Source organism: Oryzias latipes, chromosome 6, assembly GCF_002234675.1.
Source record: "Oryzias latipes chromosome 6, ASM223467v1".
NCBI classification, from domain to species: Eukaryota; Metazoa; Chordata; class Actinopteri; order Beloniformes; family Adrianichthyidae; genus Oryzias; species Oryzias latipes.
This window is the reverse complement of record NC_019864.2, coordinates 663,165-679,663: the sequence shown is the minus strand read 5'-3', so window position 1 is coordinate 679,663 and position 16,499 is coordinate 663,165. Positions and strand designations below refer to the sequence as shown.

Sequence of the window (16,499 nt, the reverse complement as noted above, 5' to 3'; positions counted from 1 at the left end):
GGGGCTTTCTGTACTACGAAGCAAAAGTTTGCACAAACATTATGACAGCAGCGCCGGAACTCCTGCTAAACGTCCTCCTAAAGGCGTTGGCTAAAGCCTGGAAGGCAGACTGGGAAGACGCTCGGCTTTGGCTCTGCAATCCCTTTGTTTGGAGCTTATCTACATCTGCTTGCACCTGATAAAACAGCAACAACAACACAGCCAACGTTGGTAAGTCTTTCAGTCAGGGCAGGAGAAGCCACTCCTGCATCAAACATAAGAGGCCTCCACCTGCTCCTCCTCCTGAGGTGTGTTTGGAGTGATGGCGTCCTCCCATTTCAAGAACTCCTCCCTCTGAACGCTGGACAGAACCAGCCTCTTCTTAGACGGGCCGCCCTCAGATTTCACTGCAGCTGATGAGTCCTCACTGCGCTCTTTCTGAGAATCTGCTGAGCTGCTTTGGGAAGTCTGAGGAGGACGTATCATGAAAAAAAGACACGATAAAGCTCAAGGGCAAATCTGGGACTGCACCCGATGGAAGCAGGACAAGTCAGGCTTCTCCGGGCGGAGGACTTTCTCGACTCAAAGTCGTGAACACGGAGAGGGAAGGGATCAACGTACCACTGGTTTTCCAGAGGAACACTTTTCCTCATCGACTTCAGGGACGGTCTCGGGCCCGGACCTCTTGAAGATCAGGGGGAAGGCTGCACACAAGCATGTCCACACCAGAAATGTTTTTGTCAGCTTTCAAGTTTTAAAAACCTTAAGAGAAGCGATGCTGCCCCAAGGCTGTGATATAAGAACCACCATTTACATTTTTTTCCCATAGAACGACAAAACTCTGTTTGCGATTAGTAATTCATTTTTGAGCTGTTAATGGATGCTTTTTTGATTGTTTCATCATGGGGGAGTTTTGTGAGTAAACAACAAAAAAGGTAAATGGACTTGTTCTGGAGGACGACGTTCCTGTGGTGTTGGGGTTGCATTTGGGGTGAGAAACCAGGACTGCGTAAAAGTAAGTGCTAAAGTCCAGCCTATGTTGGATCTAATAGGTCTGATGACGCTGATGGCACAGCAGCTACGTCAGAGTCAGCTCTATCTCAAGCTTTCCACAGTCAGCAGATGGATTCTGTCTACTGTGGAGATCAGGCTCTCCACATTGACCGTATACGAGACCTGGACTGAGTGACCCCTCCCCCTGGCATTCCACATAGGAAGTGTTCGATGGCTGCAATGTCTACAAGAAGCCAAAATCCCATAGACGTCTTCCAACCCGTTTTTTCCCTTTCAGGGTCAGGGAGCCCATCTCGGCCACTTGTGGACGAAGGCAGGGGACATCCTGGACAGGTCGCCAGTCTGTCGCAGGGCCACAAATTCACACCTAGGGACAATTTAGAGTAACCAATTAACCTCTGAACAGGTTTTTGGACGGTGGGAGGAAGCCGGAGTCCCCTGAGAAAACGAAACCCACTCATGCCCCATCGGCTTCTGTTCCAGGTCCCCCTGCCGGAACTTGGGCAAGAGCGCTAACCACTGCACCAGCCTGCAGCCCCCCATAGACTTCTACAGAGAAAAACTGCTGTTACTCAGTCATTCTATTGGTCAGAAGAACCATTCTTGATCTGATGCTTTTTTTTTAACATCTTCTCGATAATCCTAATTTTTTCTCTCTTGAAATTGTTTTTCCTGTAATGTAAAATATTTAAGTTATGAACTCGATCAATTGGATGCCTCAATAACAATGGGTGGTCTCACATTTGACAGATTTCAGTGTTACAAATGAAGAGGCAGCTGAACCGACTTCATTTGGTTGGAGCCGGAAGTAAACCCTCATCTATGGACGCCGTCACACTCGCTCGGTCCAGTTCTCTGATACAGTTTTTGGTTGTCCACCATCTCCACTGCCCTGCGGTCAACGCTCTCCTGCTGACCCTCTAACTGTTTTGGAACATCCAGAAATCTGATAAGAACCCCAAACTGTTTTTGTGAGAACATCAACCACCGTGAGTCTTTCCCTCAAAAGACTTCCGATTCTCTCCACATATATGCAGCGTTTCTCTTCACCATCAATGGGGTTTTTTCTGACCTGATGACAAACGTCGGGCCTTTGAAAACAAAGCAGCTCTTCCTGCGGCTGTGCCAACACTGACCTGATGAACTCCGACCGTGAAGCTGCTCCCATCCGTCAGCAAACATCTATGAACGCTCACAAAGTCTTTCATTCAGAAAAAACCCAAACAATATGAACAAATATGGAAGAAAGGCTTGGGTGAGCATAACATGCTAAAGATGCTCTCCTTTGATTTCTAATGCATTTCAGGTTAAGAAAGACTTTTTTTAAAATGTAGATAAATAAAGTAAAAATAAATCATAGAATGTTTGAATATGTTAGAAAGTAAAACATTTGTTAATAAATGTTTTAGCTGCCGTACTGAGCATCAGTATTTTTCAGATTTTAGAATATTTTGGCGACAAAATGGGTTTTTTCTTTGCACAGGAAAGAGACCCAGAGCAGGAATCCTGGAGACAAAGCTTTGTTTTGACGATGACTGGATGTGTGGAAGCCTCTTCTCACCAGAGTCTGAAAAGTGAATTCTGTTTGAGGCCAAACCCCATTCATCTGTCACCTGGTTTGCTGAGGAGCTGAGCAACACTGACATCCTGTGTTCAGCGTTGGCATGGCAACACAGTACGATTGTGTTGGGAGCAGATGCGGAGCAGCCGACAGCTTTCTACCTGCAGAAACTCTTTAGCTCCAGTAGAACAGAACCGTTTTGGGTCCATCAGTCCTGTAGCTTTACCAGAGCTCTGTCAAAGCTACAGCTGAGTCCATTTCCTCCAACTATGGCTTAAAAACCTAGAAGTCGCTTTAGTTTTGTCTCACATCAAACAGGAAAGTGCCTTTATACTCCCACGCAGCTGCTGTGCTGCTCCATGTTCTGACCCAGAGCTGGCAGTCCAGTTTAGACCTGAGGCAGTGGCTCGGAGTGCTTTTAGGTGTTTTTTAGTACGATTCACTTTTATTTATCGAATTTCCTCTGACATTAAATCGTTTGCAGCCTTGTACTGTTCCAGGAGTCCAACCAAAAACCTCACATCACGCGGTTCTGTGATTCTGGACAGCCGGATGTTGCAGATAACACACAAACGTGTCAAGAACCACTTTTTTTTAATTACATTTTACCTGCATAGTTCTGTCCCACAGCAGTCCAAAGACCAGATTGTCTGTCTCAGTTCTGCTTTCTCACTGCGCCTTTCAGCAACGGTTTGACCCCCCCTCCGTTAAAACCCACCACACTTTGCACGCGCATACTACCCGGAATCACAGAGAGAGAAACTGTCCAAAAATACACCAACATGACCGAATCACACATGTCAGGAATATCCAAAGGAAGTTTGGAAATTATTATGGGATGGCCACCACAGTATGGGAAAAGAAAACTTTGGACAAGTGATCTTCATGAAAGTCTACAACAGGGGTGTCAAACTCATTCTGGTTTGGGGGCCACATTCAACCGGTCTGAACTCAAGTGGGCCGCACCAGCAACAGAAAAGCAAAATAACAGCTTTGTTTTGGTTTAGTTTTTGTCTCTGTTGGAAAAAATGCCTCAACAGACATGGTAGCCTGTCATTTATTATTACACATTCATTCACAGAGGCCAAAAGGTCAATAGCTTTTTTTTGGGGGGGAAATGACTTCTGCAGCATTTTGCCATAAGTTCACCATCTAAAAATAGTTTGGATGTCTGCACCAACCTGTCTGCAGTAAGGTGTCTGTCACTGCTCCATCACTGACGTCACGGCTGCAGTAAATGCAGACGGTTGTTTTTTCTGTCCAGCTAATGGTTGGCAAATCTTCTCTTTTCTAAACTGCAAACGGTGAAACTTTTGAATGTTACATTCTTGGAGCACTGCGACCTGTTGATGACATACCTAGCATGCAGGTTTTGCCTTCAGCTCCATGATCAAATAAAACCGTCCATTTTTCAGCCTTTTTTTCTTTTTGACAACATTTTGGTCATTAAGGTCTCACTAATCATTCTTACAGCAATGTAACAGCTGTGAGGCTCCCAGGGAACCAAACTGCATCCTACCCAGACCCAAAGCGGTTAGAATTCACTTTGGCACGTGCAGAGATATGCTGTTTCACCAGTGTTGCTTTTCCTTTGCTCCCCCTAGTGGGGGAATTGAGCATTTCGGTTATTTCTTTAAAAAAAAAAAATCACAACTCCCCACAGGAATGGACTAGAAATGTGCTTTTTTTCTAAACATCCTTAACATTTTTTACTCTTCCTGACTGGGCCACATTTATGGCGATCATATGGCGGGCCGGAAACGGCCAGCAGGCCGTATGTTTGACACCCTTGGGCTACAACCACAACCGAAGTTTCGTTGACCCTTGACTTCAGGAAGAGGCCGCCATCTTGAATTTTCAAAAATGAGCTCTTCAAAAAAACCACATTTTGGGTCTTCAGTCTGAGCATTTTTTTTTTTTTTTTTGGATGATAAGTACTTTATCAATAAAGGACCGACTGATGAAAGCACTAAAGCACTCGCTTGATTGCACATAAAGTGGTGCTGACCGGAACAGCTGCTAACCAAAACATGCAACCAGAGGCCAAGAACAAAACCTCACAGAAAGTTTTACTTTTGTTGAGCTCCAACAGTTTGAAACAGAAGCTGGTGAGAGGAAGCAGAGGCACTCACAGATGCGGATCTTCCGTTTCACGTGGTTCTTACTGCTGCTTTCACCTGCAGCAAAACAAACAAGACAACAAGCTTTATTCAGCATTTCATCGTTTTGAAAAGTCAAAGCTCTGGTTCTAGATCTTGGTTAAACATTTCTGTCAGTTCTCCAACGGGAGAACAAACATATGGATATGAGTGATGGTGGTGCAGGGGAAAAAACCAAAAAGAAATGACCAACAGCAGCAAAGGGAAATACTCAGCTAAACAGCATCTTTAGCTGTTATTTCTGTTATAACTGAGACTTTATGAGCCATGGAAGTTATTGATTGGCTAGATTGATGCTGTATATGATTAAGCCTCCAAGAATGATTGGCAGGGACAGTTTAAAGACCCACTCAAATGGAAATGGTGTTTTTTTAACATGTTTTTGTAGCTTTTTTCTTATGGTGGAGGACAAATGTAAAATAATTCAGGATTAAAACTGCATTTCTACGTGTTTACGCGCAGAGGTGTGAACAGGTAGAGAGGCGGGGCTTAGACTCCCCACTGATGATTCCAGACCCGCAACAAACTTAACAGCTGCTTTCTAACAAAAATAGTTCTCATCCCAAAAAAGAATACACTTTATATATACTATACTTGAAAAAAAAAGGATTCTGGAAAAAAAAGCAGAAACCTCAGGGGTGCCCACATGAAGGAGGGATCCTCCCCCAGGACGGACAGGCAATGTACCAGAACTTAGATGGGAAACTAGCGGAGTCCCGCCCACAATCCACAGGGGAACTCCTATGCCCAGTCACTATGAAAAGACAACCGAAAACGATTTTACAATGGAAACAAATATCGTCGGAGTGGGACTTTAAAGGCGTAGCCTTTTTCCAAAGTTTAAGCAAAGTTGTGTCAAATCGTTGAACAGTCATTCGTATCAAAGTGTACTGAATAGCAATCAAATAAACACAAAGAAAGAAGTCTTTCCTAACTACTCAGTGTGAAAGCTGCTCCTGTTTGGATGACCATCAAGCTGAATGTTTTTTTAGAGTACGTAGGTATAACTGATTATTTTGACCTGACCCTCTGTCACATGTGCTATGGAACAGATGTAGAGGGGGGGGTCTGTTAAAAATGTTCACCCAGAATTTACTGCATCAGACATGAATTTTTAAGATTTGAAAGGAATACTACAGGTCTGGAATTCTTGAAGAGAAGCTGGAGTTTGTTTGAAATACATAAATAATCAAATAAATGATTAATGATTACTGCATGGTTATACCTGTAAATAGTTGTCAGCAGACTATTTTTTGTGGTTGCTGTGTGAACTAAGTTATGTAATTTAATTTACTCACAACACATTTATGTTTTAACAAGGAATGCATACAGATATAATTTTCATAAATAGAGCTTAGCCTCAAATACAAAAGGGGTTTATACAAATATACTCCCAGTCTGTCTGTAGATCCATAAACCCCAATTGTAACAATAAAATCTGTCCAATACAAGAGGCACTCAGCTCTGATCTGCTTGCTCAGCTGTTGGACAGGACAAGCTAGAAAAAAAAACATAAATACAACTATTTTGTCTTTCATCGTCTTGTTTTGTGTTTGAGAAAAAGTCTTTGCAAATTTTTTTTTTGCTTTTGGGTCCAGGCCACAAAACTGACATCTGTGGAATGTCCCCCCGTCTCAAAATAAAGCTGAATAGAAGCTGGAGTGTGAGACAGTGATGACAAACGTTGTGGTGTGGCTGTCTGACCTCTGCTGCGCTCCTCTTCTGAAGGCGTGATGATGCAGGAGGCCTCCAGAGCCTCCACGGCCATCTCCGTGTCGTCTGGATCTCCTCTGTGAAGCTCCACCTCGCCTGCAAACACCAACGCTATTTCAGCCATTCACCAGGTGTGACTCACGGAGACAAACCGCACAATTCATGCACGTCTCCGTGTTTAGACAATCCAGGTAGTTTGCTAGTGGCTTTAAAACATCTGTGGAGCTAAAACGAATGAAACAGAAGTGAGGAACTTCATTCAACAAGCAAGTACTCACAGAGAAATGAAAGAGAACAGAAGCTTCCACAGGTGACTCCACTTCATCACAGCAAAGAAATGAAAGCGAACCCCGGCAGTGGCGGCGGCAGGAGGGGAGGGGGTTAACACTTATATCGGCTCTTTTTGGACACTTTTGAAACGTGAAGGTGGTCACTTTGGCTGCAGATTGTGAAGGTTTCTGCCTGCCGTTAGGCGTCTGTCATACACCCAGCAGCCTTTAGACACTCATGGCAAACATGGGGCGTGGAATCAAACCATCACACATTTACCTCTGAACCATCTCCCCTTTTTAAAAACAACCAAATATCAGATCATCTCAGGAATACAAGTGTACTTCTTATTTTGAGAGATAAATAAAGGGGGGGCAATATCTTATTGGCCTGATCAGCTGTCATGAACCCTTTTAGCACGGCACTTGGGCCTCTAGTTAGATAAAAGCTTCTGCAAGATCATCAGTAATGAAGGAAAAGCAGTAAATCCTTTAAAAGAAGCATTTTTAAGTCAAAACAGTTTGAAGGAAGTGACAATCTTTGAAAAATGTTGGGATGGGTGGAGGTTGGTGCAAAACATGTGATGATCTCTCAGCGGGTTTTGTGTGCGTGTTCAGTTTTACACAAAGGCCTCATCAACTGGAGGAGAGCATGAGAGCTAAAGGGTTGAAGACGTTCCTTCTTTCTCCTAAAGAAAACCACACCCAGAGGCAGGAAGAGAGAAGGTCGGCAGGAAGCGACAGATTCACTTCACTTCTGTTCAGGCTTTGGAGCTGAGCGGTTTCTGCTTTGCGTTTTACGTGGAGTTTCTCCGCTGGCCCTGAACAGGACTGGTGTGACGTCAGCGGAACAGCACAGGGGTGCAGAAAGAAGTCTTCATCAGAAACAATCCCCAACAAACGACAAAGAAAAGATAAGTGAAGAAGAAATAATTTATTTTTAAATATATTTACAGCTTCTTTAAATCATAACTAAAGCAGTTTGACTGAATTTACCAAGAGTTGGGAAAACAAATCTGCTGCAATCAAATAGAATACAAAAACAATTCAGCCATCAAAGTGCATAAAAGAAAATAAAAAGCTGGTATTGCACCAATCATCTCCAGAGGAAAGACTAGGAGGAAGAAGAAAAGGAGGTGGAGAGGGGCGCAGGGGGGCTTGGGCCTCCTTCTGAAACAGAGGGAACCACAGATATGAGGACGAAGGTTACCTCGGAGGGTGAAAAAGGGATGAAGGTGAGGTTAGAGGGTTGAAAGCGGCATGCAGAAGCAGCAGAGCTACTGGCTTTAAGCAACGTATGACGACAAAACTCACACTCACTGGATCTTTCCACAGAAGACCTCTCTGTTCTTTCACCAATTTGCCATCAAGAAATTAGGAACTAAACTGAGATGGGTTTTGAGACCAGCAGATGAAGAATTTTACACAGACATCAGAAGTTCCTGACCCTGAATTGAGATGTAAACCGCGGCAGCTTCACTCAGTCTGCCGCATTTGAACATTTAGGGTCGCATCCGTTCTTTAAAGTCGAGCACACGCATGCAGAGACTCGAGGCTCGTGTGATTGGTTAATCCAGGTGAAAGGGGGAACCAGTGCAAAAGCAGCAACATCATTTTCAACTAAACCCAGAGCCAATGGCCTCCTGCAGGATTCAGCCAATCACAGCACTGGAAACTCGGAGCGCAACAAACGCAGAGAACAGAACGTACAGGAGGAATGCTGGGAAATGGAACACGGGAGGACAGGAAACGACAAAATACTGAGTCATGCAGAAAACGTCATCGGCCAAAGCTGATCTCACTTCAAATTCAGAAGAGAAAAGGTTTGAAATAAGACGTGGAAAGAAAAGACGCAAAAGACGTTCTCTCTTAGAGTCAAAAACATAAAAGCGGGAGGGACTGAGGACCAGGCGAAGTATCCTCAAACAAAGCTAAGAACGTGCACACACATGCTCAAAAATATTTGGCAAAAGAAGGAACTAAAATGAAATGGTATGGCTTTGTTCTCAACCGTCTTCATAAAAAAACAATAAGAAAGGATCTTCTAACACTTTAGGAAGTCAAAAAATAAAATACATAGGTGACTGAAACTTGCTGGACAAAGCCGAACGAGTTCTGGAAGCACCGTTTGGGCGTTTCCCGGATTTGTCTGCTCGTCCGGCTGCGCTCGGGTGAAAGAGCGAGCTTCCAGGAGTCTGCAGAGCGAGGGCACTGCAGCCGTGAAGCCCACAGCACCGACTAACAACCAAAGGGAGAAGTGTGTCCATTTGGAGCCGCACAGGGAAGGAGGTCCACGCGCTCCATGAGGCGGACGCAGCCTCCTCAGAGTTCTCCTGCATGAGGCCCGAACGCTGCTGCTGCTGCTGCTGGGGGGGCCAGCTGGGGCTCCCGGTAGATCTGTCCCAGCACCTCAAACATCATGCAGAGCAGAGGACAGCCCAGGCTCAGGAGCTCAAACAGGGAGACATATTCGTGGGAGGAACTGCTGAGGTGGGAGCCCACAGCTGTGAATGACCCACACACGCCCCCCCACAGCCGTCCAGGCAGCAAGCACACAGCCCAGCCGGCCTGCTGCGGCCAGCTCAGGCTCCGCCTAAGCAAGGAAACAAGGGTACCTGGGGGGCGCATCTGAGCGCTGCCTGCAGGGGAGCCGATCCCACCGTCCAGCGGCGAGGGCTTGGCATGACCTCGGTCCTCCTGGAAAAGAAAGAGGAGCATAACAACACGATTTTAGATGTGAAGTGACTAAAATCCTCACATTTCTCACATGCTTTCGTTTAAGTGTTGTTGTTCTGGAGAACTACTGAATGCAGCACTGATGGGAAAAACAGAACTCTCCGTTTTAGCGTCTGAGATCCAGAATTGTTTTCACCGGTGGCTAAATGGATGCAGGTGTAGAAAGTGTGTAGGGGGGGGGGGGGGGGGTTTGCAGCTTCAAACATATATACTTGTAACTCACTGGTTTCACCTATGGTGGGTTATTTTTCTGAGCGATAAACAAGGGAACACTAATCAAAACTTCCTGCTGGAGCTTCAGAAATGAAGAACATGTGCAGACAGGAGCAGTGGTCTTCATCTCCACATGTTTCAAGTTACAGTTCATGTTGGAAGAACCGTCCAACAGGTTTTCAAATACTGCAAAGGGTGAAGAGAAGCAGAAAGTCCTGAAAGACCCGCAAACATTTTAAAATTTGTGCGGTTAAAAACAAATTAAGGGAAAGAACAGAAAATACTTCCACATGATTGTCAGAAGACGCCCCAAGGGTTGGCGCTAAACGGACACGAGGCCCTGAAAAAGTCCGGCTTCTGCGAGGATGATCGGAGAAAGGCTTGGGTCCTCTCTGGACTCTGGATCACTGGGAGCAGAGGACCTGAAGGGTCCATAGTGAGCCAGCTCCAGAACATCCGAGGAAGAAGAGAGGCAGATGAAGGACTGCTGCCATCTCCTCCCCTGAAAGTCTACTAGGCTCTTGATGACATTTGGCCTCATGGGTTCTCCCCTGGGTGGAGGTGCTCGCCTACTTCATAGCCTCTGACCTTCCTCATGCCCCCAAGAGTTTCAACTTTACGGCCGAACCAGTGAAAAATGTGTCAACCAATGAAAACCTGTCAGAAAAGTAAATCTGTACATCTCTATGCAGGTCGTTCTTTCAGAAAATGAGCCAATGGGGGGTGGGGGGATTCTGGTTTGTTGTTGAATAAGGTGACAGACTGAAGTGATGTCTTCGTCATGTCAAGTTCCCATGTACAAGACTCTGTGGGTGGTAGGGTTGTGCTGATAGACGATACCATCCTCCATTGAGATGGCTGACTGACATCACAATGGAGAGACACCATCATGATGCCACGCCCCCACCACGCCCCCGCCACGCTGCGAGTCGACACCATAAGCCGCGGTTACATGTGCAAAATATCTTGGTCGGATTAGAATTCAACCGTGTACATGGGCCCAGAAAACCTTTTTCCGTTTATAACAAACGTTCACATGGGTCACACTGTCGGTCAGAATAAATCATTCGCACATGTGCAGTAATGTTTGAAATACCGGAAGAGGAAATGAGTTCCGCCGAGAAGCTACATACATAAATATCTGGCAGCTCGGTAATATAGGAGATGATCCTCTAAACGTGCTTTATTAATGTTACGGTTATTATGAAGCGCCTGTTCGCTCATCATTTTAATTTTAATCCATGTGATCAGTGCTTTTTCTGTTGAAGAACGGAGCTGGAAGAGGCCAGGACTAAGAGAGGCAACAACAACATTTAGCCTTTGATGAACATAAATTCATGCAGGAAATTCTGCAATCTGCATCTTGGCTGAACGTTAATATGTGGGAATAACATCAGCCTTTATTTTGTCGGGACACGACTGGAAACACAAATCCACGTGATGGTTTAAACCACATGTGTCAAACTCAAGGCCCGCGGGCCAAATGTGGCCCGCCATGTCATTTTATGTGGCCCGAGAGTAGAACTTTGATGATGACCTCATCACCGCACTTTTTTTTTTTATTGAAAGTTCTGCATATGGTGCGTGATTGGAACTATAATAAACACATCAAACACCTTCATCTTTGCTTATAATTTCCTTTTCCTGCCAGTCCTGTGTTCAGACTTTCCTTCTTTCTTTCAGACTGTTGTCTCCTTTTGTCCCACTGCGCCTGTCACTGTCTGTCGCTTTCAGAAGCACACATCCTCATTCTACAACAGAAGTTTCCGTCTCGCAAGGAAATATGACAAATTTACTGCTTTCTAATTATTAATTTCCATTGTTTTCATTTCCGTTACAAGCTGCGTGCGTTCTTAAGTGCGCGACACGGCCGCCCACTGGAGGATTTTGTGTTGGGGGGTATTACTGTTCTCCTTCACTCCGTAACACCAAATGTGAACGCGCGCTGTTAGATTTCCATGAATATCACTACATGTTTTGTTTGGGAACTATTTTTTACAGCGTAACCTTACGTGTCTGTATAAACAAAGGCGGAGCCTCCTGCCCCGCGTTCTTCATGGGTGTCAGGCTTCACGGCTACCGGAAAGGTGACACTGAACACTCTGCAGTCTGCTTATTACTGGGCAATACATAATATAATATGAATCTGTCTGAAGATGTCTGTACCAGAGAGCACAGGTGAAACTTGCGTGCAGCTCCAGAGCGGTCCGCTGCAGAAGAATCAACACACACCCCCAACACACGTGTGCACACCTTCCTCCTAGTCCTACACGACGCAGCGCGCTGACACAGTCACAGTTAATCTACAACACCTATATAGTTAGTTCATTAGTTAGATAGGTAGTAGTTAGTTGTTACTGTTATTTGTTAATAAAGAATACTACGTTGGAATTGTATTTATTTCTGATGCGGCCGCCGGGGGAGTGGTTCATCACCGCAGTGATAAAAAATCTGACACGTCACAGCTCTACCCGCGTGAGCATAAAAGTTTTTAATTTCTTAAAATAAAAATTGTTGTGTATTTATTCATATCTAGGGGGAATTGGACTTGAAATATTGGATTGGGCAACTAAACAGTGGGACTTAAACACTGTCCATGTAACCCAACCTGACAGAATCAAATGGAAAAGGATTTATGCTAAAGTAACAAGCAAACATATGTTTCTATGCAACTGTAATTGTCACTTTAAAAAGTTATAATAAATAAACGATGAGTTATTTAACATTAAGGAGTAGTTACATTTACTTTTCATTACATTTAGTTACATGTATAAGTTATATCTGGCCCTTCGAGGACAGACACTATGCTGATGTGGCCCGCGGTTAAAATGAGTTTGACCCCCCTGGTTTCAATGGTTTCTAAGGACTGAGCCATTCAGTGCTGCTGAAGTGTAAACCAGTTCATTGGTTTCTGTGATTGTTGTGGTAGGAATTACCCTCAATGCTTCATTCACATTTTCCACAAGACTTTCAGGCGGTACATCACTTAATCATTGTAGCTGGTGTCGGGGTTGCCTAGTGTTCATTGTAGACATGATCTTGTCTCTCAGGTCAGTTGCTGCCTCGCTCAGCATATCTGTAGTTGTTGGGGTTGTGTACCCAAGTTCAGAGTGGGAGTGTGGTATAGCATCCTCTCTGACCTGCTGTTCTGGCACTCCTGTGGTATTGCCATTGTATTGTATTGCTTCAATCTCAAGTTGTGATAGGAGTTGCCGTTTGTGGATGTTAGAGCACTGAGCTACCAGTTGTTTGGCAGTTAGCCTTGATTGTGGGTTTCGAAGCATCCATTCATTCCACATTCTCTGCATGTTACCCCCCTGGGTGGGATTACTTGAGTAGTAGCATTCTAACAGAACCTTGTTCTCACATCTAGTCCATTTCCATCTTGTTCCAGTAGCCCACTTTCCATCAGGGTGCTCTGGTCCCCCAGCACCTGACGCAGACCTTGTTTGGCCGGGCGACGTCTGAGCCGGTATGACATGTGGTTCATTGTCTCTCAAGTTGTGAGGTAGCCATTAGCGTTAAGGGTCTTGCCCAAGGACCCTCACTGGGTGATGTTAATTGCTCGCAATTGTTATGGTAATTGACTATTTCCATTAATTATATATATATATATATATATATATATATATATATATATATATATATATATATATATATATATATATATATATATATATATATATATATATATATATATATATATATATAATTTTTTTTTATTGTAAGTGCCATGAAGTAATTTTGTTTTTTGTAGGGTGAATGAATATTATTTTTATGTTTTCATTATAGGTCATGGAGTAGGGTAATCAGCTGGTGGGTCACATGGTTGTGGGCTGGGACATTATTTGACTCTCACCTACGGTTTTTCCCTGTGTAATAAGGAATGGGGGGGGGGGGGGGGAGCTGGGTTGCCGTATTTTTTGTTGACCGCTCTATATGCTTTTTTTCGCTTTTGTGCTTTTTCTTGATTCTTTGTTTTTTCTCTTTTTTGTTCACAATATAATACGTGGATTTAATTACCTTCTTTTTCAATATTAAAACTTCGTTATGCTTCATGGTTATTTGACCCAGCATCAGCCTCTCAGCGACTGTTTGGTTTTGAAGTCGCTACAATTATTATTATTATTATTATTATTATTATTATTTCTCCAGTTTTTAACAATTTTAACACCTATTGAAGCACTTTTTATGTTTTTTATGTTTGTCTGTCTGGACCAGGACTGAGGAGAAGCTGCAGTTTCTTACCGGCCTCCTCGTGAACATGCCCGGCTGGATGCTGGCCTGACGCTGAGCTGAATGCATCCTACAGTAGAACTTAGCTGTGAAGGAAAACAGACAAACCCTCAGCTCTGACACATCCAGAAGGGCTAACGAAGAGCTTCTGCTGTCCTCACAGGAGCCCCCCCCCCCCCCCCCCCCCAAGCTTTAGGAGTCACAGTGAAACGTACCCCCCTGAGAGTCAAAGGTGTGTCCTCCCAGACGGAGCATGCAGCGGCAGACGTCACAGCGGAAGCACTCTCGGTGGAAGAAGAAGCCCTCGGCACTGAGCCTCTCCATCACGTACACCCGCTTGGTGCAGAAGTGGCAGATGTCGCTGCCGCCGAGCCCGGGGGGGGCGTTCCGGCGCCCCACGCACTGAGAGGAAGAGGACAAGAGAGACGTGTTAGAGTCAAGTTCCCCCACAGTGGTTGGGTTTTCCCGCAGCAGCAGCTTCTACATGAGGCAAGAGGGTTTATTCAGGATCTGTGCAAACTGAATCTGCCTTGGAGGCTTCACCTGTCAATCATTTACCAATAACACTCATCAGGGGACGTATGTTACTGTTATGTTCCACATACACCATAAAACGTGCAACTGTCATCTGTGTGACAATAAAATAAGACTCTATAGAGAATAATGTCAACAAAACATTAAAATATTACGTTTTTAAATCCTGGATTTAAAGAGAAATTCATAAAACTTAGGAATATAAAAATGAAATCATGGTGGGACTGTTGTGAGATGCTGCCAAGATAAAAAAAAAAAGCATAATTGGTGAATTATCTGTGTAAAAACAAATGTTTTTTCTGCATGTTTCTCCTTTTCATGCACATTTTATTCTACGCTTCATGAATAAATCAAAGGCCATTAAGTCTTTTATCAAAAGCGCCTCCACTTTCCTCCGTTTGAACCACATAAAAAACACACATGCTCCTTTTGTTGAGTCAGTTCAGTTCAGCCACGGACTTCAGTGACTTTAAATACATCAAGTAGCACATCAGAAATCAAAGTGTTGTTAAGCTCAGAGCCAAACGTCATGCTGGACTTCCACAGGCCCCAAATGCTGCTGCCATCAGAAACCTGCTGGAGGATGAAGAGGGGATCAAGCAGTTAGGCAGAGTCAGAAAGAGGGCGTCTCTGGTGCTGGCGGATGAACATGCCGGCCTCACAGGGAGCCCTGGAGCTTCTTACCGGCGGGGCGTTGGGTCTGTGGTCGGTCTCATAGAGGATGGCCAGAATCTGAGCTTTGGCATTTATGGACGAAGACACTTTCCCAACTATCCGCTACAGTTGAAAAGCGACAAAGAGGGAAAAGAAGGAATTGGAGCTGACGGAGCATCAGGAGGACAGAGGAGACCCGTGTGGGCTGAGGTGCACATGTGTACCTCCTTACTGTAACTGGGAGCGCCGCTGGGACAGCTGCTCGAGCGGAACTTCAGAGCGTTTCTTCTGCTGCGCTCAGCGTCACAGCCGCCTGGACACTGAACCACAGCAGACCAGAGCAAGTGTCACCTGCACTGTGGCCTCAACACTTCGCCTCATTTTTCTCAGCCAGTGGTCCCCAACTCCCAGGCCCGCAGACCTGGTACCAGTCCGTGGGAAAGCTGGTACCATTGGCATTACAATCTGAAGGAAGGTTTATTTAGAAAACGACTGGATTCTCTCCACCACATCCAGCTCATTCTTGATGCCTGTCAAGTCGCTCGGTCACAAGTCTTAAATGTATCCACTATTTTCTTAAAGCAGCTGCACAGACCTCCAAATTGAAACCCAAGCTAGCCAAGTTACCAAAAAAACAAACATATTTGAAACGTTTATGCAGCAAAGATCCAGTGAGGAAACAGAATTGGAGCCTTTATCTTTAAAATACAAGAAATCTGCATTTAACAGACAAAATCCAGAGTCTTTACTCCAAATAAGGATTTAAAATTGTTCCCACAAACTATAACAATGCAGAATATTCAGCAACGACTGTCTACTGTTTCAAGGATGCAGTTAATAAAGTCGTTGAAACGGTGGATTCATATTTATATTTAGAAAATACCAGTTTTAGTGACACCCTAAAAGTCAGACAAGGCTAAAGCTGGCGTCTGAGTTTTTTTTAAGCTTCCCCTTTTTTTGTTATTTGCTAAGGGGAAATCAATCTCCCATTTTAATAGTTCCTACACAAAATCTAGTGAACAAATAAAGTTCAAAGCAGCTGCAGGTATTTTACAGAGCCTGGAAGAGGCCGGTCTGAAAATACTGTCCGACATTAAGGCGGCTGAAGGCCTGAGAAAGGTTGGGGACCACTGATCTTAAATGTCAGCTGATGAAAGACAAACCACTGTCCTAAAAGAACATTTAGTTTAGACCAAAATGCACCAACTAAAAGCTTTGCTCTCATTTATGCCATCAAAACTCCTCTCCCCAACGGTGCATTGTTTCAGTTTACCATTTAGTCAGAACAGATCAGAAGCAGGCAGCATAATCAGCATGAACGCCTTCAAAAAGGAAACTTTTGTTTGACCTTAAGCGGTTTGTCCAGGTCTACTCGTGGAAACAAAGTGCAAGAAAATCTCGAAGTGAAACCGGTTTAATCCTAGTAACTGA

At 44.4% G+C, this 16,499-nt stretch overlaps 1 protein-coding gene across 7 annotated transcripts in view; it reads right to left on the bottom strand.

The window, feature by feature from the left end:
- Positions 1-16,499, bottom strand: part of LOC101161940 (protein-methionine sulfoxide oxidase mical2b) — a 66,396-nt gene that overhangs the window by 8,279 nt on the left and 41,618 nt on the right. For 5 of the 7 annotated variants that reach the window (XM_023955417.1, XM_023955421.1, XM_023955418.1 and 2 more), the window contains exons 21-30: positions 15,293-15,388; positions 15,099-15,191; positions 14,096-14,282; positions 13,893-13,966; positions 9,311-9,392; positions 6,418-6,522; positions 4,687-4,731; positions 601-683; positions 271-447; positions 39-175 (exon numbers count right to left, since the gene is read on the bottom strand). In XM_023955417.1, the coding sequence (XP_023811185.1) occupies positions 39-175; positions 271-447; positions 601-683; positions 4,687-4,731; positions 6,418-6,522; positions 9,311-9,392; positions 13,893-13,966; positions 14,096-14,282; positions 15,099-15,191; positions 15,293-15,388 (1,079 nt within the window). The remainder of the gene's footprint in view (positions 1-38; positions 176-270; positions 448-600; positions 684-4,686; positions 4,732-6,417; positions 6,523-9,310; positions 9,393-13,892; positions 13,967-14,095; positions 14,283-15,098; positions 15,192-15,292; positions 15,389-16,499) is intronic. The other 2 variants (XM_023955422.1, XM_023955423.1) reach the window with 1 other exon arrangement.